At 37.4% G+C, this 22,811-nt stretch overlaps 1 protein-coding gene across 24 annotated transcripts in view; it reads right to left on the bottom strand.

Moving 5' to 3' along the window:
* Positions 1-22,027, bottom strand: part of TMEM154 (transmembrane protein 154) — a 33,421-nt gene extending 11,394 nt beyond the window's left edge. For 5 of the 24 annotated variants that reach the window (XM_058192734.1, XM_058192719.1, XM_058192732.1 and 2 more), the window contains exons 1-6: positions 21,878-22,027; positions 13,389-13,700; positions 11,492-11,519; positions 9,665-9,718; positions 9,146-9,231; positions 5,176-5,230 (exon numbers count right to left, since the gene is read on the bottom strand). In XM_058192734.1, the coding sequence (XP_058048717.1) occupies positions 5,176-5,230; positions 9,146-9,231; positions 9,665-9,718; positions 11,492-11,519; positions 13,389-13,700; positions 21,878-21,944 (602 nt within the window). In that variant the 5' untranslated portion in view covers positions 21,945-22,027. The other 19 variants (XM_058192733.1, XM_058192718.1, XM_058192727.1 and 16 more) reach the window with 13 other exon arrangements.
* Positions 22,028-22,811: the final 784 nt, after the last annotated feature.

The following is a 22,811-nucleotide window of genomic DNA, read 5'->3' as shown; positions in this document are numbered from 1 at the left end:
TATGTCAGGAGCAAAAGATCAGGTCCACACATGAAAGTCTAATTAAACTGATTTATTGCTAATCATGCCGATGCACAGGAATTTTCTCAACTAACTGTTAACACCTGCTTGGAGCTAGATAAGGGTCAACGGAATTCAAGGAGGGGTTGGACTTACTTTTCTTGGGATTCTAGGCTGAACCTCCTTTTAATGCCACAGCCCCCCCACCCACCCCAGCATAGGTTCTGCTACTCTTCTTCTACATCCTACAACTTCCTAGTATTTTAGAATAGCAGAAGGTGAATTCTTTTATTTTGGTTTTGGCATGTGTATGTTTTTCTATCCAGATTGAAAGGATGTTATGCCAGCTGGTGAATTACCATGGAGAGGGTTGACTCTATCACGACATACTCCAATTATGGTGTAGTGTGTATATATATATATATATATATATATATATATATATATATATATATATATATATATATATATATATATATATATATATATATATAACTTTTTTTTTAAATCCTACTCTTAAGAGAGATTGGAAAGTATGCCATTGGTGGCTTTTCAGGGGTGGGTTGCTACCAGTTTGCCCCGATTCAGGCGAACCAGTAGCAGCAGAGGTGGGAGGCTCTGCCCACCCACCCAGATGTCGTCAAAAACACTCTGCGCATGCACAGAAGCACCGCACCCTCACGCTCCCAATAGCAAACTGGTAGCGCTGGGATTTGAATCCCACTACTGTGGCTTTTACATGCTGAGTAGATCCATGGCTGAAATTTGCACTAAAACTTTATGCCCTATGAAAACTGTGATTATTAAGATAAAAGTTAGAAAACATACAGTCAAGAAACTAGACATAAGCTTTAGGAAACTGTAGATTCTTCCCAGATAAAATTAAAGCCATCTAATGACTAAACTGTGTAATGACACTTTCCACAAAGATTTCTTTTTGAAACAAATCCTCTGTAATTACCTGCTTATTTCAAATCTACTGGTTGCACTGAAATAATTGAAATGTTGCGAAACATTCTCTGTACAAGCTTCATTTCTGCTGCCCTTGTCTGTACAAATCTCCAGGAGGTTGCCATCAGCAAAATCAATGCCAAGGGTCATATTTCAGAACTGTGAAATTTGCTTTCCAGAGCAAGGAAATTCAGTATGAAGGGCACACAGTACCATTGTATTTACAGACATTGCTGTAATAGAAAATCTTACAAAATATATCATTTGCGTCAATAAAAAGTGTAGAGAGAACAAAGTGTTCTGAAGAAATGCCTGGAAGAATATCATTCTCTGCACATGCTTCCTCACTTTCACAGTGTTAAAAATTGATTTCAGGATTTCCATCGTTCAGAATGCTATCAATATATAAAACAAATCCATCAAAGAAAAAGAAACACTGGGATCCATGACCAGATGAAGATATTTCATATCCAGAGCACCTTGGAACTCAGCAACAATGTTACTTCTGCTTTTCTTCCTTTATTTCACATAATTTCTTCTTTATCTTAAGATTCACAGTCACTGTATAAAATTTTTAGACGATTAAACTTCATCTCAACATTTGAGGAAATCTAACAAGAAAGGATTTGTAATCTTCCATGCTTGCACACAAACAGATCAAGGAGAGAACCGATCTAGAACTAAGGAGAAATTTCCTGACAATTAGAACAATTAATCAGTGGAACGGTTTGCCTCCAGAAATTGTGGGTGCTCCAATACTGGACGTTTTTAAGAAGAGATTGGATAACTATTTGTCTAAAACCGTATAGGGCAGTGATGGCTAACTTTTTTGCCATCGCGTGCCAAAAGGGGGGGGGAGTGCGTGTGGGGCTCATCTCCGTTTCAAAGCGCATGTGTCTACATGCATAATTATATGCGCTCCGCCACCCCCCGTGCATGCCCTCCCCCAGGCTCTTCCTGCTTTTGGCACGTGATGGCACAGTGGGCCTGTTTTTTCCTCTCCCCAGGCTCCAGAGCCTTTCTAGGAGCCTGGGGAGGGCGAAAATGGCCCCTCCAGGGAACGGGAACTGCTCATTTCCCTATTTTTGGTTGGCCCAGAAGGCCCAAAAATCAGCTGGCCGGTGCACACATGCGCACTGGAGCTGAGTTTGCATGCCCACCGATATGGTTCCATCTGCCACCTGTGGCATGCATGCCATAGGTTCCCCAACACGGCTATAGGGTTTCCTGCTAGAGCAGGGTGTTGGACTCCAAGGTCCCCTTTCAACTCTGTTATTCTGTTAAGATGCTTATACACCTTGAGTGAAGAGATCCCCTTGCCTATCTGTTTTCTCAGAAACTCTTCCTTTTTTTCTCAACAAAAATATATAAAATACATTAACAGTGGGCCAGTCTGAAACCCATAGCTCTCTTAACAATCTATGATTGTAATGTAAAATTAATCATATTTCCTTCGATACTTCATTGGTTATAGAATTACGGTATCTTCTGTCAGGTTCTGTACTGAAAAAAGATTCCCACGTGTCAGATCCCCTCTTGAATCTACTTCTTGTTTTTGTTTATCAAATACTTCCTCCTAATTCACTCACCCACCCCAGGTATAATAGCTTGTGGTGGTCTCACTATGTGCATATTTGTAAAATGTGCCCCAGGATCATATGGCCAGGAGCTAGAATATATCAAGCAGAATATAGAAAAGAATTTGCTGATCAAGAGAGAGATGAGATTTGGTGATATGGCAAAAGGTTTTAACTTTCAGCTGTTATACAAAAAATGCTTGCCTACCTCTTAAAGGAACAAAACAAAGCAAAACAATGGGCAACGAACTCTTATCCTTCTCAGCTATAATGCTGGAGATTATATTCACCATTTAAAAAAATTACCCATATTTTAAAATCTGTAGTAACTGCACGTAAACTGGTTACTTGTACATATCATAGCCTTCATGTTCCATCTATAGAATACAAGCCTTGACTTGGTTGCTCTGGATTGAACTCTTATGTAACTCTTTTGGTTAATCCTAGAAATTGTGTTTAAAACATTGGTTTTTAGAGAAAACTCAAATGATATTTTTACAGGTCACGGGAGATCACATGGTATGTTAATGTGGTATAATAGCTATTTGAGACTTTTCCAACATTTTCCAGCTGATCCTGTTGTACATGATTTTCTTCTCTGACTCTCACTAGCAATACTAGCTATGTTTGGACTGCAAATGGGAGATGGAATGCACATAGATTTCCAGGATTTCTGATATGCACAAGATCCATGATGGCGAACCTATGGCACACATGCCACAGGTGACACGTGGAGCACTCTCTGCGGGCACGTGAGCCGTTGCCCAGCTCAGCTCCACTGCGCATGTGTGCGCGCCTCCCACCGGCCAGATGATTTTCAAATGGGAGGCGCACATGCATGCACAGGGGGGTCATTTGTGCAGGGGCGGGTGGAGCATGGGGGGTTGCACGTGCATGTGCAGGGGAGCATGGGGGGTGCGTGCGGGGGGGGCGGAGCACACACATGCATGACCCCCCCCACGCTCCCCATGCTTTTGGCACATGACAGCAAAAAGGTTAGCCATCACTACACTAGATTGTAGATCTCTCCATTAGAGCAAATGGTAAGAGATCTTCCTCCCCAGAGATTTTATTCAGTGTTGTTGTTGTTGTTGTTGTTGCCTCTCATGCTGCAGTTATCCCAGAGAAACTTATTTTTCTACATCGTTTACTTTGGCTAAACATGCAATTTCTGTGAATTAGAACCAAGGTATATGAGCCTATACTTGCGCCATCATTTACAATAAGGTAGAGCCATCTAGTGGCAACAACCATTCTTCCTTTCTCTTTTCCTCTCCATTTATTTGCCTTTTTTTTTAATCAACAAGAGATAGTCAGGGAACATCAGCCAATGTATTCTGCTGGACTCTCCATTTGACAATGTAACTAAGATGGGAAAATAAATTGGATTTATTTGCCTTCTTAAATACAGTAGTATTTTAATAACCTTGAAAAGAGCTGTAGCACCGAGAGTTTAAGGGTTGAAATTGTAAAGGCCCATTCATTCTTGAATGGTGACAGCGAGGGGGAAAATAATTAAGAGCATGTTTTAAATTATGTTTTCATATTATACAATATCTATTGTATTATTACAAGTTGCATTAGGAAAAAAGTGAAGTTATCTCTATAGCTTGCACAATCGGGTGCAAGTTCATTTAACGTGTTTACTGACATAGCAACCCAGAGAACCTTAGGCCTTCCTTCCCACAAAACTAATTTAGAAGCCCTCCCCCCCACCACCAATTCTCAGGCTTAGAGAGCGCAGAAAGGAAATAGAAGGGGGGAAAATGCCATTTGCCCCAGTACTATGGACTTGGTTTTGTCCATGGAAAACTGCTCAGATGCAGTTCAATAATTATATAACAGGCAGAAGTAGGACTGTGACCTGAATCTCTATGGCAGGGGTCTCCAACCTTGGCAACTTTAAGACTTGTGGACTTCAACTCCCAGAATTCCTCAGACAGCTTTGCTGGCTGAGGAACTTTAGGAGCTGAAGTCCACAAGTCTTAAAGTTGCCAAGGTTGGAGACCCCTGCTCTATGGCATTTCTGGTAGATTATTTACATAAAGACGCTTCTGCTCAATCTCACAAGGGAAGAGTTTAAATTCCCTTTGTTTTCTGAAGGAGCCAAAATAAATACAGGTAGTCCTCGACTTACGACAACAATTGAGCTCAAGGTTTCTGTTGTTAAGCAAGACATTTGTTAAGTGAGGTTTTGCCCCTATTTTATGACTTTTCTTGCCATTGTTGTTAAGTGAATCACTGCAGCTGAAAAGCTAGTAACCTGCTTGTGAACTGAATCTGGCTTCCCGATTGACTTTGCTTGTCAGAAAAGGTGATCACATGATTCTGGGACACAGCAGGAGTCATAAATATGAACCGGTTGCCAAGCATCTGAATTTTGATCACATGATCATGGGCCTGCTGCAAAGGTCATAACTATGAAAAACAGTCATGAGTCACATTTGTCAGTGCCATTGAAACTTCAACGGTCAACTGTTGTAAGTCGAGTACTAACTGCATAGGCTGTGCTTTGAAGAATATATATATATATTTATTAGAAGCAAGCAAGATATCAAGGAACAAGGGGAAAGAAGAAGACGTAACATTTTTGCAATCATGGATCTACTAACAGTGGTCACTTTTAGGATCTGAGAATTATAAGTACCTTGGGTTGGTGTTACAATCCTTCTCTTCTTTTACAGCAGGCAAATAATCACTTTCTGCTGTGAAAAGACAACAAACTATTAGTCTTGAGAACTGGGGAGCCAGCAATTCAGTTGGAATAGCAATGTTTAACACTTTTTTTTAAAAAAAGTTATGTTTTATTAAAAATGTCTCAGAAGCCATAGTAGCCTTTGTTTCAGTAATCGCAATGCATTCTCTGCGCAGTATATATAAACGGCTCTCCTCTCCACCATTTTGCTTTTGCCTACCAGATAAAAATAAAATGGATAATAATAAACTTGTCCATTGTATTATTGTAAACAAACAAATATCAATAGCACTTAGACTTATATACCACTTCATAGTGCTTTTATAGCCCTCTCTAAGTGGTTTACAGAGTCAGCATATTGCCCCCAACAATTTGGTTCCTCATTTTACCCACCTCAGAAGGATGGAAGGCTGAGTCAACCTTGAGCCTGGTGAGATTCGATCTGCCAAACTACTGGAGCCAGTAATCAGCAGAAGTAGCCTGCGGTACTGCACTCTAACCACTGCACCACCTCAGCTCTTAAAATAAATAAATATCAAATCACTGGCAAGTAGTATCACATATAATGCCTAGAATTCCATATTTTGCCACCTAGTAGAAGATCAGGCTTACTGTCATTATTATTGTTTGGCAAGTGATCATGTTGCAAATAAATGACATTGCATTATATGCGGTGTAGAGGTATACAATGGATACCTACCTATAAAGTTCTCAGCCTTTATAAAATCTGACTCTTTTGTTATTCTGCTATAAAACTATATACCCTCTTTTTATGTTCTATGCCATATGTGCAGATATTTTGTGGTTTTCCAAAATGATTTACCTAGCAGTTTGCTTATATAAGGTCTGTTTAGGTGTACGCAATGTACTTATGTGTTTCATGGGATTTTGCTGTTGAGCACTAGAAATCTATTTCTCTGACAAAACATGAAAGTTATGGAGAGAAGAAAAAATACCATTAAAAATATATGCAGTATTGGAAAATTGAATAGATTTACTACTGTGGCTCTATATAGCATGGAACTCGAGAAGTCTTGTATATGGTCTCAGAACTCCTTTCCAAGTTATCATCAAATTACAAATTGAAATAATGCAAAAGGGAGAAATGATTAAATATATGCGAAATATTAAATTAAACTATATATAGTTAATTGAATTTAAATTCAGTCCAATTCACTTAAGTCCTGATGTGGCATTCAGATTAAGTACGTCCTTAATTCCAATTCAAATTAACTATGTTCTTAGTACCAATATGGCTGTGCAAATGAAAATGCTACAACCTCCTCCCAAATTTATAGAAATTCTTAGTAATTCAGTCTTCAAGTTGATCTATATTTTATAAAGCTTCATGAAGCAGAAAGGTAAACTTTATTAACTTTATTAGCAAAGTGAGTAACTTTATTAAAATAATTATTCCTGTTCTGGCTCAGAGTTAGAAAATGAGATGCCAGGTTTATGAATGCTGTACAAACAAATGAGGAATTAGACTGTTTCTGCAAATTGAAGCTTAATTTTCATACAGCTTAATTAAGACCTGTGATTATGCCTTCCTCAAGCCTGATTTATCATAAAAACATTTCAGTATTTGTTGGACAAACATGGCTGGACACATGATCATAAAAAAAGAACAAATATTTGCTTAAATTAATGGGTTGGCACCTTTAAGGATACACATTTTTTAGTCAGGGCATGGAATTGATCTATGTTAGACTAGAGAAAGAGATTTATAAAGCTTAGACATTTCCACTCTTAATTGAAGAAAATTGCATACATACAACTTTTGTTGTATCTGCAGATTACTGTCTGCATGGGTATCTGCTACAAATGGGTCATATTGATAATAATAGTACACATTTTAACAATCCATTAATACCCTGCCTCCATTGCTTTCTCTTATGCAAATAAATACATTAATTCCTACTATGCAAAGGAACACATTCAATAATCTGCAAGTAGTATTTATATTCAGTCCTACTATAATAAAAGAGTGACTCTGGCCATTGAGTAGAACAACGGTCACCAACTGGTGATCCATGGACCACTGGTGGTCTGCTAGAAAATTTTGGTGGTCCACAGAAAAATTATTTGCATTTTTTATATTGCACTAAATTAGGGATCCTCAAACTATGGACTCTTTCTCATGGTGGCTGCTTAGCTCCAACAACTGCTTCCTGTTGGGTCCCTAAGAAGCCCGAGCAGGCAGGCGAGGAATGGCTGGGAAAGTAGGGGTGAGTAGAGGCTGGCGAGGTGCCACTTGACATGAATGGCATTGAATTGGCAATGTCCACCCAGTCACATGACCACTTAGCCACACCCACACAGTCAGTCATTAGGCAGATCAAATTAGTGGTCCGCGGGATTAAAAATTATGAATTTAGTGGTCCCTGAGGTCTGAAAGGTTGGAGATCACTGGAGTAGAAGATAACTTTTGTGCAAAGTAACAAGGGATAGGTTTTATATGGACTGAACTTTCCAGTGTAAATATTGTTGCACAACTTGCAGATGAATTGTACCTGACATGTGCAGTTTCCTCCCAACATGACTGATCTTTTTACGTTTATTCTAAATGAGATTCCTGGTGTGCAGGATTTTAACAATTGAACTATAGCTATCCAGGCCAACCTAACTGGAGTGATGAGTATTATAATCCAATCTATCAGGAAGGCGCCAGGCTAGAAAGGGGATTCTAAACCTCTGTTTTGTTTGTTTTTTTACTATTTTTTAGAAATGTAAAGATTTCTATGGCTTCCCATCTTACAGCGTAATTCTATAACAATAACACTAAAACCGCAAGCAGCAAACCCATAAAAACAAAACTAAACACTAAATCCTAAGCCCCAATCATCCTCCTGGGATCAGAATGGGACAACTTGCCATGTCCACCTTGCCACAGCCAAGTCACTGCAGGACAATTTCACAATTCTATTTAATTATTTAAAGTAAGTAAAAATCATTTTAATTTTTGCCATTTACATTACATTCTGTCCCTCCTCTTGCATCCTTTCTTTAACAATTCTATTCCACCATTTCTTTAATATTAGTGTAACTCTTGTCCCACAGTGAATTGTCCTGTAGTGAGTTGTCCCGCAGCAATCTGACCATGACGAGTTGGCCATGGTGAGTTGGCCATGGTGAATTGGCTGTGGCAATTTGGCCATGGTGAATTGGCTGTAGGGAATTGCCCTAACAAACCATCCAATACTCAGCCAAGGATGCCTACACATATTTCTCTCCTTTTCTGATTTATTCTGTCATTTTTCTCTAAGAGCCAAACATTGTTAAAGTCCTTCTTGGACAAACAGCTTGATCCTACATTCCCCCTGCCAAGCAGCTTGATTTACTCCAGCAAAAGAGACAACCATGCATAGTGATTAAAATAAAGAAGCCAAGAAACACATCTTAAATATAACTGTATATGCAGTTTTTGCTTCCAGACTGGACTGGGAAGGAACTTATGAAGGGGGGAAAAAATCTTCCATTCCAGATGATGGCAGTTAGGGGATCAATCTAAAAGATCTACACAAATGGCCCAATGTGATCATCGCCTACTTTGTAGAATTATCCCAAAGACAGAACTGAAGAAAAAACTCTAGAAGTTGTAAATCAGTTGTAAAGTATATTATAAATTAATGCCAATGCTCTCCCTGCTAATTAAAATGTTGCTAATTTCAACAAACACCTGGTACATTTTAAAATATCACAAACATTTATATGTTCAGAATAAAATATTCTTTATGTAAAGGATACCTTTTTGTATTAGCTCTTCTTTAAAAATTAAGGTTCTTAATATAGAGAGTATGTCTTTCTGCTCTCATTTTATGATGTGCTTATTATCTACAACTGTTTAAAATATTTATCAATGTCAGAGACAGATATATCAGGGAATAAAATAGTCATAAGTCAGATAGGAATAAATACATACCATTTTTTTTCAAGCTGTTCATCCATTTATCCAGTTCTTCCATCTCAATTTCCATTACAGAAGGCGTATCTTCCTCAAAAATAGGACTTAATAAATAAAAAATATATATTTTGAAGCTGGCAATTTAGAACTGCTTCTCTTAATTTTCTGATATATTTTTTTATATTGGGCACATGCTCAAGGATAGCTAAGTGTCTACCAACTGGTGGTTTTAGTTTGAAAAAATAAATATTATTCATCAGATTATATTGCAGTTGAATTAGGAACCTCAGAGCGTAGATATGGTAAGATAGGTACAGTAGAAGTGCACATGCAAAAAAGCTAGAAGATTTGGGGTACAAATGCATACACTGATTCAGAGGATTATAAAGATTAATGCTGAACAACTGAAACAGAACTTTTGCTCTTGAGACTAATGGTTAAACAGTCGGGGGAGAATCATGGAATGTTGTTTTTATATAGGATAACCACAATGGGGTTATTGTACATGCAAAGATGGGAAGTTTTGGCAGTACCTACAGTGGAGAAATAGTTGGTGAAGATGATAGAACTTGCTGAGATGGTGAAATTGACCTGTTTGATTAGAGAAAAGTCAATGCAGGTAGTCCTTGATTTATGACCATGAGCCCAGAATTATGGTCATAAGGCAGCCATTAAGCAGGTCATCACATTACCATGCCTGATTTTACAATCTTTTTTTTTTTAGAGGTTAAATTAATTCTGGGGTCATTAAGTGAATACAGCTGTTAATAAATGCAGCAGTTGTTAAACAAACATATTTTCTTCTAGGAGCCACACAACATGGGCTTTTGTAATATTGTTGTACTTGATAAATATGGGTTTTCCTTGTATTTTAATTTGATTTTTAACCTCTTTTAATTTGAGGTTAATTTGAGATTGCCACTGGTTCGCTGCCCGCGCATGTGCAGTGCACACCAAAAGCACGCTGTGCACACATGTGCAGTGTGCACCAAATGCATGCTGAGCACACGCGCATGCACTTCACATGGAAAAAGAAGGCTTAACAAGGTAAGTAGAACAGCAAGGGAGGAGGAATAGCTGTGCCATGTGATTTAGATTTGCTAGAAAGCAGTATTGCCTGCTTTCTAGTGAATGTAAATTGCATGGCACAGCTGATTGTCGGAAATACAAGTTCAGACAAACCAGGTTTTTTTACTACAGTTCGTCCATACTGGTAGCTTTTATCACTATCGGTTCACCTGAACTGGTGTGAGCTGGTAGCATTTCACCCCTGTATTGCAGATTGTAATGTATAAAAATCTTTATTCTGTTGCTGAGTGGATGGATTGATAATTTCTAACATTCCTAAACTGCAAGCTAAAACTGCCTTGGCTCTCCAGCCCACGATAGAATAGGACTGTGTAAATATATGACTGCAGCTTGTCTTCTGATAAAAGAGAGAGTTTGTTAGTGTTAATTGGCAACTGCTTTGTCTCCTTGTAAACTCTAAGCAACCTTATGGCATTTTCCTTCATTAGCATCTTAAATTTTAAGCCCCCTTGTTCGTCAGAGCTCATTTAAATATGGTATTATGGATGCAAATATGTGATATGTTTAACTTCATGTAAATGATTTCCTATGCAAAGATATTTTTGTCCTGTCCAATCAACTTTTCTTTTGTAATTTCCTTTAATGTCTTAATTATAAAAGGGAATGTAAGATAAGTCTCGAGTTTCCCACTTTGAACGAGAGGAATTCTTTTTATCAGAGCGTTCTGAATAAAATGATCTTCCTGCCTCAGTCTGCTTTATTGAATCTATGCATGCCAAGGCACAAGCCTAGGACCAGATTTGGCTATCACTTCTATGGATTTTTATTTATTTATTTATTTTTGCTGGAAACCAGAAATAAACACCAGAACCTGGCAGAATATGCAGAAAAACAGTCATATGACCGCAGGATGCTGCAACTGTCATCAGTATGCACCCAAAATGCAACCACGTCATTGCAGAGTGTAGATATATGTGCGTGTGTCACCCTCTGAATTCCACAATGGGTCGTAAGTAGCTCTGGAGAAGTCCATCATTTCTTCAAACAGTCGCTAAGTGACTGATCATTAAGCAAGGACTACCCATGTTTGTATTTATTGTTGACTGTAAAACTTTTAAGGATTTTTTTTTGCATAAAACAGTAAAAATATGAATTTATGACCTGTGGTTCCGATGATTAGATAGGACAGATTATAAAAAGAAAAGAGTCATGATATAACTTTAGAGCAGAGGCGGGGAACTATGTCCCCTTTATGACTTGTGGACTTCAACACCCAGAATTCCTGTGCCAGCTTTAAAATATAAATAACAAGAAGCAGACCTATAAATTTCTTACCTTTTACCATTTTCACTTCCTAGCTCATCTGAGAGGAGGAAAAAAAAAGAGATGTGCTTAATCCAGCTGGATGGGTATCACTGGAACTAAATCCAACACATTAGAAGACCAAAGATTGGGAAAGGCTACCGCATGCAAACTATCCAACAATGTTACTAGTGAAGAAACTTTAAAATAACCTACAGCACCTTTCTGCAGCAGAAGAAATATCCCTATAATGACTTGTCTGCAACTTTGATAAAAAAACAAATACAGAATAAGGCCTAAGGCCTTTCCCTTGCTCTTATAAAAAATAGTAGTTAAATTTTTTTCAGGGTGAAATGATAGGGCCTACTCTGGCATAATTTATATTTCCCAGTAGTTTAACATCTTTATTCACCTCTTTTGAAACCCCATCAAGAAACAACAGGCCTGCTTCAACAAAATAATGTCCCCTGCGTAGCCTTTAACCTATTTTCTTGCACTCCTTAGTGCCAAGGCAATGATCACATAGATACTATGAGAATGTACTTCAAGAAAAGAACAGGGATAATCTGTTCTCCATCACTTTTCTTTTTTCAAGTTAAGTCCAAAATGCATTATTTATGTTTCAGCAAATACGCTAATATGTGTCTTCATTCTGCTCTTGGGGACTCCAAGACACTCCCCAATAAGTAGCTAAGAAACAAGATTCTACCTTTGTATTTGTCTGCTCAAGAAATTGCCTTATGCCAGTGATGGCGAACATCTTTGGCACCAAGTGCCGAAAAGGGAGTGCACACTCGTCTGGGCCGCAGCCCAAAAGAAGAACTGCCAATGGTGCATCTGCGCACTTGAAAATGAACTTCCGGTTTTCGGTGCATGCATGCACCCTGACTACCTAGTCTTCTGGGTTGCTGGTGCGCATGCGCTCACGATGATCAACTGGCCTACACACATGCTCACACAGGAAAACAGAAGACCAGCTCTTCCACTTTCCGGCGCTGCCACTCGCAAAAAGGCCAGCTGATCGTGCCAGAAAGCCAGAAGAGAAATGGGCAACACCGCGCATGCCATCACAGCATGCCATCACGGCCTTATGCCATGCTTCTCAGGGAAATTGGGAGTGCTATTCCTCACCAAAAGCATATTGGTTGGAAATTGGGGGGTTGCAGCCCTGCCACACTTGCATACCCCTGGGTATGCAAAAATTAGATGTACTAAGATGTAAACTAGTAAGAAGGTGAAGAGGGGGGAGTGGGAAGGGAGAGAGGGAGAAAGAGATTTTAATCCCAGGTAAAAATTAATAGCTGAAGTAAATTGGATGACTTTGATATACAGATGAAAGAGTAAAAGAGTAGAAAAGAAGCGCTCTATCTTATGTTAGGATCCATAACTGCCCAGATTTTATTGGAAAGGCAGGTCATGGGTATCCCAAAGAAAAGTGAGGATGGAGCATTGCTTAACAACTTGTTCAGAAATTCTATTCTACATATAACTTTCGTGAAGGGACAGCCATAGAGTGCACTTTATCAACAATAAGAGAGGAAAGCAAAGAAAAATTAAAAAAAACTTGCTCGTGATCCATTACTAAAATTTTGGACAGCGTGGGATTATTGGGAAGCCTGTTCTATCATAGAAGTAAATGAGGCTGGTACCCAGAGCAGAGATATTTGCTCTAGATAGAAGTGGTTTCATAGGTTTTGCATTACCATAAAATAGTTCATTTGTTTTTTTTCTTCCTGTATAACTCAAACTTCAATGATAACACATCAGACAGACCTGTTTATACTTGAAACAAGGTTTTTTACACAGTTGCTGACTAACCTTAGAGAGCTTTATAAGACATAAATCTAATTAAAACATTACTTTTACAGCATGAATGCCATTTTCTCCCCCATGACCCTTATTTCCCTACCCAGGTGATATTAATATTTACCTTCTTGGCTTTGTTTCTGTTTGCGACGTCTTACAATAAAGATGACCAGGATAATCAAGAGGACTAGGAACAGCGCTACAGCAATTCCAATTATCACAGCAGTATGTAAAATAGGCTCATTCCCATTCATTTCTGTGGGAGAAGTACTTTCTATTACAGTATTCTCAGTTTCAGTTGGTGTTGTGGCATTTTGCTCTTCTGATTTATTAGTTGAAATTGAAAATAAAACAGAACTAATAGATCCTTCTGTGGTGGGCACAGTCAATGACATACCATCACCAGAATGTTCATCTGCCATTGTAGTTACGGACTCTACAAAAAAAGGAAAAACATAACCAATATTATTAATCTATTAATACTATTGTGAATATTTATCTCTCGATCTCTAACATTCTGACAAAATAAGGGCGTGCTATTGATAATTAAATTATCATATTGGGGTTTCTCTTGCAACTATCTTCCCTCAGATTGTGTAATGATTCATACTTCCTCTTTCGGTTGATATTCATTTTCACCAAGTTTGGTCAAGGCTCAAAGGGTAAACTTTAAGGTAATAATCTTGATGTAGGATTGTCCAGTTGAATGTTCTTTTTTGCAAATAACTACAAGGCATTCAGGAAAACGAAATTAAAACCAAATTGTACACAAATTAGTAGACGGTGACAAAAAGTTGAATTAAAAGACTAGCAGGAAAATTACTGGAAGTTTTTCAGTCAAGTACACGACAGGCATTTTTTTCATGTTTCTTTTTGAAGTTTAATTCAGCATTTGAGTATAATTGCATTATTTGCTTTTTCACTCAATGATACATCTCTGTGATTTTCATATTTTTCACCCAAAGTAAGCATTTGCATTTCGCTTAGGTATCTTCCAAGGAAATCCTTGCCACATCAAGGCAATCCTTGCCACATCAATCAGGGGTGAAATCCAGCAGGTTCTGACAGGTTCTGGAGAACCGGTAGCAGAAATTTTGAGCAGTTCGGAGAACTGGCAAATACCACCTCTGGCTGGCCCCAGAGTGGGGAGGGAATGGGGATTTTGCAGTATCCTTCCCCTGGAGTTGGGTGGGAATGGAGATTTTGCAGTATCCTTTCCTGCTACGTCCACCAAGCCACGCCCACAGAACTGGTAATAAAAAAAAATAGATTTCACCACTGCTTCCAATCCATTTTCAACCAAGAGTATTTTAAGCAATGGAAGAAACTTCCACTATTTCTTATGATCTTTGCTCTCTTGAACCTTCTCTGAGAATATACAGAAGTGGGTATTAATAGGTAAAGCAAATAATATTTAAATGGTATGCCAAGCCAGTCGTTGTGAGTACCTGATTTATTTCTACACCAACCCCTTTTCTTTCTAGGGCATTAGAAACATAAATTTTCGGATACCAAATATTTTTATTTATTTATTTTTACTTATTTATATTTGTCAAGAATGTATTAAATAATATATATAAGTATAAGCATGAATTGAATACATAAAATGAATAAAATTAAAGAGAACATTAGGACAGGGACAGTAGGCACACTGGTGCTCTTATGCACGGCCCTTACAGTACTCTTAGGAATGGGATGAGGTCAACAGTAGACAGTCTTAGGTTAAAATTTGGGGGGGTTGGGGATGAAACTACAAGTCAGGTAGTGCATTCCAGGCATTGACCACTCTGTTGCTGAAGTCATATTTTCTGCAGTCGAGTTTGGAGTGGTTCACCTTAAGTTTGCATCTGTTGCATGCTTGTTTTAAATAACTGAACTACTGAGCAAATCCTTACTCATTTGGTTTTATATGTGCTAGCATTGTGTGGTTCCTTCTGATTTTTGTAAGAATGAACAAATGAAACCTATACACACATTGGTGTGTATGTTTGAATTTCTATATGTACACATGCAAATACAGATGGTTTCTGAAATAACTGCAATTAGTCAGGAAAATCAGACTTTCAAATTCATAGCAAAAAATTTACTGCTAACAAAATTCTGGATCTGAAGCTGTAAAAAAAAAGAGAAATCAATGAAAAAAAAACCTTTTTAAAAAGATATTCCGATTTATTAATCAATAATACACCATGATAATAAATCCATTCTCTCCAAGTATTGAATTCAAAATGCATTCTGAAAGCTTGATGTTATCGTTGGTGAGAAGTAAATATTTGTTCTTGCCTTCAACAGCAACACATACTTCAGACACTTTGCAAATTAATTGCTCCCAAAATAACTTCAGTCTGAGCTCTGCCACTCTCCCATCTATGCCAGATGCTTAGGGAAAGATGGAGAAGAGAGATAAAAGTATGCAACAGTTGATTGCTGCAACATACCAATATTATGGTTAAAGATCTTCTGACTACATGATTAGATAACTTTATCCATCTTTGTTTAACACAGTAATCAGCATATCAAATGAATTCACTGAATGAATTAAAACCATTACAATTATAAAGGAAACTTATATAAAATGTTTTATAGATGGCATTTACCACCTGTTAGGTTAGCTAAAATGTTTAAAAATATGTCTAGCAAATGTTGGAAATGTAAGCAAAAAATTGGCACATTTTATCATGTGGTGGACTTGTGTTAAAGCAAAAAAAAATAATAATTGGGCAAAGGCGGCTAGAAAAGATGAAAGGGAACATGTAGATTTTAAACCTGAACTCTTTTTATTGGGTATAATATCAGAAAAACTAGATAAGAAAAGTATGTATTTAACATTACATGTCATAAAAGCAGCGAGGATTTTCACAATATTGGAAAAATGAAGAAACATTAAGCAATAATCAAGAAGATACTAGACTGGGCAGAAATGGATAGATTGACATTGAAAATTAAAAAGAAAGAAGACACAGAATGCTATCAAATACAGAATCTGTTTTATCAGTGGTTGGAAAAAAGGGGTGGAGATTAGGAATGTAATCAGTATTGTTAAGTAAATTAAATACCCAGACAACACGATGTTTATTAAGCACTAAGAAATGTAATTAATAGAAAATTAATACAATTTATTTTAAAAAAACCATTGGCCAATTTGTTGGAATTCATCCCTTAAGTGATCAATAAAATCCAAATATATGAATATTGTATGTTTCTCCAGAGAAAACTTTACCTAGATAATTCATTAGTTGTTTTGCAAAGCAAATGGGCATCTTTAAAAGTCATGTCATTCTGAAAAAAATATATATAAAGTTGCGTGTTGGCCAGGTATTTTGGAGAATTCCCACAATCTCTTGCTATTGGCCATCCAAGCTGAAGAAGATAGAGGTCAAACTCTGAAATATGTTTATAGCATCAAGTTGCCTGTTCCTTGTTTAGATGATGACTATACAGCCTGCAATTAAGAGCTGCTTGATGTGCCACCTTGAGCCAGTGTAGAAGGAAAAACAGATTCAACTAACATGCCCCTGTCCCACCTTATCCCAGTCTCATTTAAGGATACTTGCTTGCAGATTGATCAATCCAGCCTTTTAAAAAGATCTCAGCTGTCATGGTATGCATGGTGATGACAAGGGGCAAAAGGAAGAAAGAGCACCAGACAGTGCCAGGGCAATGATTACAGAGTGATTAATGGCGGGTGCAGCAGGCAAGTCTTGGCAATAATGAGAGGGGAGATTTCCCAAGAAAAATGTTGACCAAACCTTTATAGTTCCCATCACCAATCTCTTTCCACTTATGACTGTATGACTATAACTTGTTGCTGGCAATCCTTATGATTTATTATTATTATTATTATTATTATTATTATTATTATTATTATTTATTCAATTTTTATACCGCCCTTCTCCTGAAGGACTCAGGGCGGTGTACAGCCAAGGTAAAACAAACAGTGCAATATACAATTTAAAATACGAATTAAAAAACTTATTACATAATTGGCCTAAAAACTTTGGAACATATAAAACTAAAACCCATTAAAAATTAATAATAAAAATTTAAAACCAATAAATAAATAAATGTGTTTTCAATTCGCGGCGGAAGGTCCGATATATATTGATATATTGATCATCAATTGTGTTGTAAATGTTGTACCTTGATGAACGTATCTTTTCTTTTATGTACACTGAGAGCATATGCACCAAGACAAATTCCTTGTGTGTCCAATCACACTTGGCCAATAAAATTCTATTCTATTCTATTCTATTCTATTCTATTCTATTCTATTCTATTCTATTCTATTCTATTCTATTCTATTCTATTCAAGTCCAGTTACTGGCAAGCTTCTTCATTTTCATTAAGTCTTATTCATGCTGGACAGGAAGATTTTTTTCCCCCATGTCAGTCCGGTGCCATCCCAATCAAATGTATGCCACTTTTTTTCTGTATCCAAGTGATTTCTTTCTGCCATTAATGATCATCTGCCTAATGGAGACTGGAGAATGCATTCTTAAAAGGAGGAACTGCATCATAGGAATGAACAAACATGTTCTGCAATGTGTCCTGGGAGACTGACGGGATGGAATTATGTGTAGATGAAAAAAGTTGTTTGCAAGTGAATGCCCAAGTGCGTGTGACCCTGTTTTGCAATCTTTGTACTTTTGGAACGAAAAATGTACTTATATGTATCTTGGCCTTGGGATAGTGGTGATAAAGTGAGCTAAATATATCAATTAATTTTTAATAAAAATAAAACCTTATTTCCCCTACATATAAAAGCTTTCCATCTGAAATTAATTATTTACATGGCAAAGCATCCCAGCCTATGAGTTGCCAGCTGCAGTGATTACAAGCCAGAAAGGGCTACATTACAGCATCATCTTGTAGTCTAGGTAGATAAAAACCCTTCTCTCAGCATTCTACGGGTATAAACATTCTAGGTGAACCAACATCTCCTGCCCTTAAAAAGCCACCATTATATCGTTCTTAGAAAAATAAATAGTTAAAGGAGTGATGTGAAGAAGAAAGATTCATGCTTACAGCATGGATGTTGGTTGTGCAAAGTTCAATCCTATCAGCAATTACTTTTGTGTGAATTAAAATCCTGACAGTGGACAGTTCAATTCCTCATGGAAGCAAAAGCTCCCAGATGCAGATAATACTCTTTGCACACATAGAGATTCTCTTTGTTTATTATCTGGGGTGACTAGAAGTGAGCAGGAGCTACTACTCAGTTCCTTTATCTTGGACTGAACCCATCTGAATTGAACACATGAAACTTGCTGCTCCTTCAGACCAAGTAGAAATTCACAGTATTTTTGCTTAACACACTAGGCCATAAGACCAGATTAATAAATGTTTATGCAGCTCTATATTACAGTGCTTTAATAAGATTTTTTTTTAAAAAAAAAATTGCACTAGGTCAAGTAAATAGTCCATTTTAAAAGACACCCAGTATAGATACTTCTCTTCCCCCTTGTTTACCTGCTAAAACAATAAGTTTCATTCTGCTATTCTTTGCACTTTAGGGGGAATTACTTTTGACTTCCTTGCTTGCTTCCTTCCGTATCTTATTTTAAAGATCTCACAAACCCCAGGACAAATGGGTAAAAGTAGAGGCTACAAAGGAAAGGGAGATGTGGGCAAGCCCCAGTTCCTGCTATGAAAAACAATCTTAAGCCTGTGGGAACCCATTAGGGACTATTTTAAGCCTATTTATCCTTGATCAGCTATACGTGAACTTTATCTCTGCATGAGAAGTGAGGATAGGTGTGGAGTTAGAATTTCAGGCAAAGGGTGGAATCTCAGAAGAGGTAAAATGTGAAGAAAGGGAACCTTCCATATGGTTTGTAACCCAATGGGTAACCTTCAGGTAAAGCTCTAATAGTTGTTCAGTTTGATCCAAAAGATCACTATATGAAGTGTGTTTTATCATGGAGTGACCCAAACCATGACATTGATCTAATACAGGGATGTCAAACTGGCGGTCCGCAGGCCTGATGCATCACATGCAGGCCATGCCCATCCCAGTTCTGTGACGGGGAAAAACATTGCGATACCTCACCTGATGGCAACGTGACACCACGAGTTTGACACCCATGAGCTAATATATTTAAGCAGTTTGATGCAAAGCGATGCAATGCTATTAAACCTATATAACTTGAAATTTTGGGGGTCTTGTTATCAGGGCTTTTCACACTTGTCTATTCTGATATGACATGACTCTTCAGTTTTCATGTTGTTGTTATATGTGAAGTCGTGTCCAACCCATTGCGACCCCATGGACAACGTTCCTCTGGGCCTTCCTGTCCTCTACCATTCTCTGAAGTCCATTTAAGCTCACGCCTACTGCTTCAGTGACTCCATCTAGCCATCTCGTTCTCTGTCATCACCTTCTTTTTTTGACCTCAATTTTTCCCAGCATTAGGCTCTTCTCCAGTGAGTCCTTTCTTCTCATTAGGTGGCCAAAGTATTTCAGTTTCATCTTCAGGATCTGGCCTTCTAAAGAGCAGTCAGGGTTGATCTCCTCTAGGACTGACCGGTTTGATCGCCTTGCAGTCCAAGGGACTTGAAGGAGTCTTCTCCAGCACCAGAGTTCAAAGGCCTCAATTCTTTGGCGCTCAGCCTTTCTTATGGTCCAACTTTCACAGCCATACATTGCAACTTGAAAAACCATAGCCTTGACTATACACACTTTTGTTGGCAGGGTGATGTCTCTGCTTTTTAGTATGATGTCTAGATTTGCCATAGCTTTTCTCCCCAGGAGCAAGCGTCTTTTAGAAAGGCATATGCATTGTGTCCATGTTTGCATAAACTATCTTGATTTGTATGTCAAATAATCTTTATCCATTTTATAACTTGTCTGAACAAGAACTGCATTCTTTTGTTATTCTTTTGAAAGTCCCTTTTTAAAGAATCTCCTTTAACAGTTTTAAAAGTTTACAAACTTATAATAACTTTCATAAGAATGTGGTGATAACATGGACAAACATTTATACATTCGGTCTTTATATAGTCACCTGTTTATACTATACCACTTTGCAAGTGCAGAGGATGGAGAGATTCACATATGATAAAAGCTACTGTGAAAGACAATTGCCTTATACATTGTAAGCCGCCCTGAGTCTTCGGAGAAGGGCGGGGTATAAATGTAAAAAAAAAAAAAACCAATTAAAAGGTGACAAATAAACAGTATCAGATAAGTATTTATGACCTGAATATTATATTCTTAATTTTACTTAGTTGTGAGTGGCCAATGGGTAGATGTGAACATTCTGCCTCTCTCCATTTCTCTCTACCATCCTGCTAAATTAAGAAACAAAATGAATGTGTAAGAATACTGTGATAAGGTGCCTATTTCAGCCTTTAAATCTGATTTAAGCTATTTCACACAAAAAAAGGGTCAGAAAGTTTAGCGTCACCAATTGCTGTGATATCATTCCATCAGAAGTTCTGTTCCCATAGCCTTCAAGAACTGTTGTTTTGATTTGTACAATGCAAGAATAGTCCCAACTACAAAATAGTTGCTGTCTACATAGCATTAGGGCTACATGCTCCGATACTGCTTTTATTCTAAACAGCAAGCTTAGACGTGCAGAAAGTAACTCAGCAGGTAAGAATGATGACATCTACAGCAGTGAAAGAAATGAAGCAAACTGGTATATTTTATCCTTTGCAGTTAATTTTTAGAGATTTTTTTTCTTTCCTAACAATTGAGAAGTAAATCTGTAAATATTAGGAAACCAAATGTCTCATCTAATTTAGGCATTTGCTTAATGTAGGTATAATATATTTAGATAGTCGTTTTATAGATAATTGTTTTAAAATTAAAAGGAAAAGCAATATTTTAATATTATAATGTTCGGTCCAGCCTTCCCAACCGTTATGATCTGCACATTTGAATAGATTAGATTACATCAGTCTGGCCACAGAAGATGGTGTTTACAGTCTGTTGCTTTGGAAACAAATTAGAAAAGTTTGGTTATGTATATAATTCTACAAATATGAAATGAAAAGAATCTTTCTAATGGTTTTTATCTGGAACAAAAACACCCAACACATTTTTGCTGTTCTTTGACAGAGTGCCTCTCTGAAAGTTAAATACAGAGCTTTTAAATTAAACTATCTTAAATAGCAAAGCTTCGTCTTATTTCAGGAACTTAATTCTTCCTTACAATTATATATGTTCTACCGATCATGTTAGTAGATCGTTAGTTTTTTGTTTCATTTGCCTCTAAAATATAAAATATTACGTTTCCTACAAATCAACTTAGAAAAAGAAATTACTTGTATTTATTAAGAGTGTATTATAATAATAGGAATACAGGCATTATTTTTTTAAAAAAATCCAAGTGAATTAATACCTTAAACACAGTTAACAATGGGTCAGAAACACAAAATTCATTCACCGATTAACACACCTTGGATTTGTAGTTCAAACTGGATCCATGGAAAGACAAGTCAGCGTGCAGTTGGGAAACAACACTGAAAGAAATGGTGCAGGCTTGTGTAGCCTTTGCAGGGACCAGATTTTCTGGGTGTGACACATCAAAAACAGTTCTATAGCCCGGAGCATAATATTGTCTGCGTGGTTATTCTTAACAATTCAGAAGGCATGTTCCTACTTACCATGGAAGTCAGATACTCCACTCAGCAGCAACAGAAAGAAGGACAACAAAAAGTTGTACTTATTCATGTTACTTCTCTAAAGCAGATGTGATACTGCTTTCATTCTTTTGCACATTTCCTGCTTACTGCTTCTGTGGTGGATGTGTAAGATGCCTGAGGAAGATGTGCTACGTTCGGTTACTTTTAGGAAGTGATGTAATTCAGTTTGGGCCTATCAAACGAGCAAACAATTGCAAAAGGTTCCTGGAAAAGCACTGATTCAACCAAAAAAAAGTGAACAATGAAACCTCCCTAGGAGAATCTCTCCGACCTCTTGTGTCTTCAGAACCTGAATGCTATCCAGATCATGGTATCTAATAGAGAGAAAAAGGGATAAAAACTTTTTAAAGTGGAACCACTATAATGTGGGTCACTGTGGATATAATACGCTAAGGTTGAAATCCAAAAAAATTGTATAAATATCAATGCAGGAATGTATGGGGCTGGTTTGTTATCCAGCTCCTTCTGTACAATTAGATTCCTTCTAATTAGTTATGAAGGAGGCTACCTTATAAGAAGACAGACCATTAACCAATAAAGACAGATTAGTAGGTGCAGGAAAACATTTTCTGGTCCTGCCTTAAGGCTGATCCTGGATCTACTGCATGACATGCCAGTGCTCTGCTTCTGAGCTACATAGATTTGTCTGCATTTTCCCCAGTTTTGATCATCAATGAATTGGCTTGTTTGCGTATTTCTCCCTCCCCTGTCCTTTGATCTTATTATTGAAGTTGTATCATCTAATTAACACAAATGTAAGCAAAGATGCTTTTCTTTTGTTAATTAGTTCAATGCCAAAAGTATTTTTTTAAAACAAAAAACCATTAGTAAATCTAGGTTCCTTTTGCACATAGTTCAGAACTCAAAATCTTCTGTTTAGCATGTCATTTAACTC

The sequence above is a fragment of the Ahaetulla prasina genome, chromosome 8 (assembly GCF_028640845.1).
Source record: "Ahaetulla prasina isolate Xishuangbanna chromosome 8, ASM2864084v1, whole genome shotgun sequence".
In the NCBI taxonomy this organism is placed as follows: domain Eukaryota; kingdom Metazoa; phylum Chordata; class Lepidosauria; order Squamata; family Colubridae; genus Ahaetulla; species Ahaetulla prasina.
Note: the sequence above shows the minus strand (reverse complement) of the source record. Positions and strands in the feature narration are given on the sequence as shown.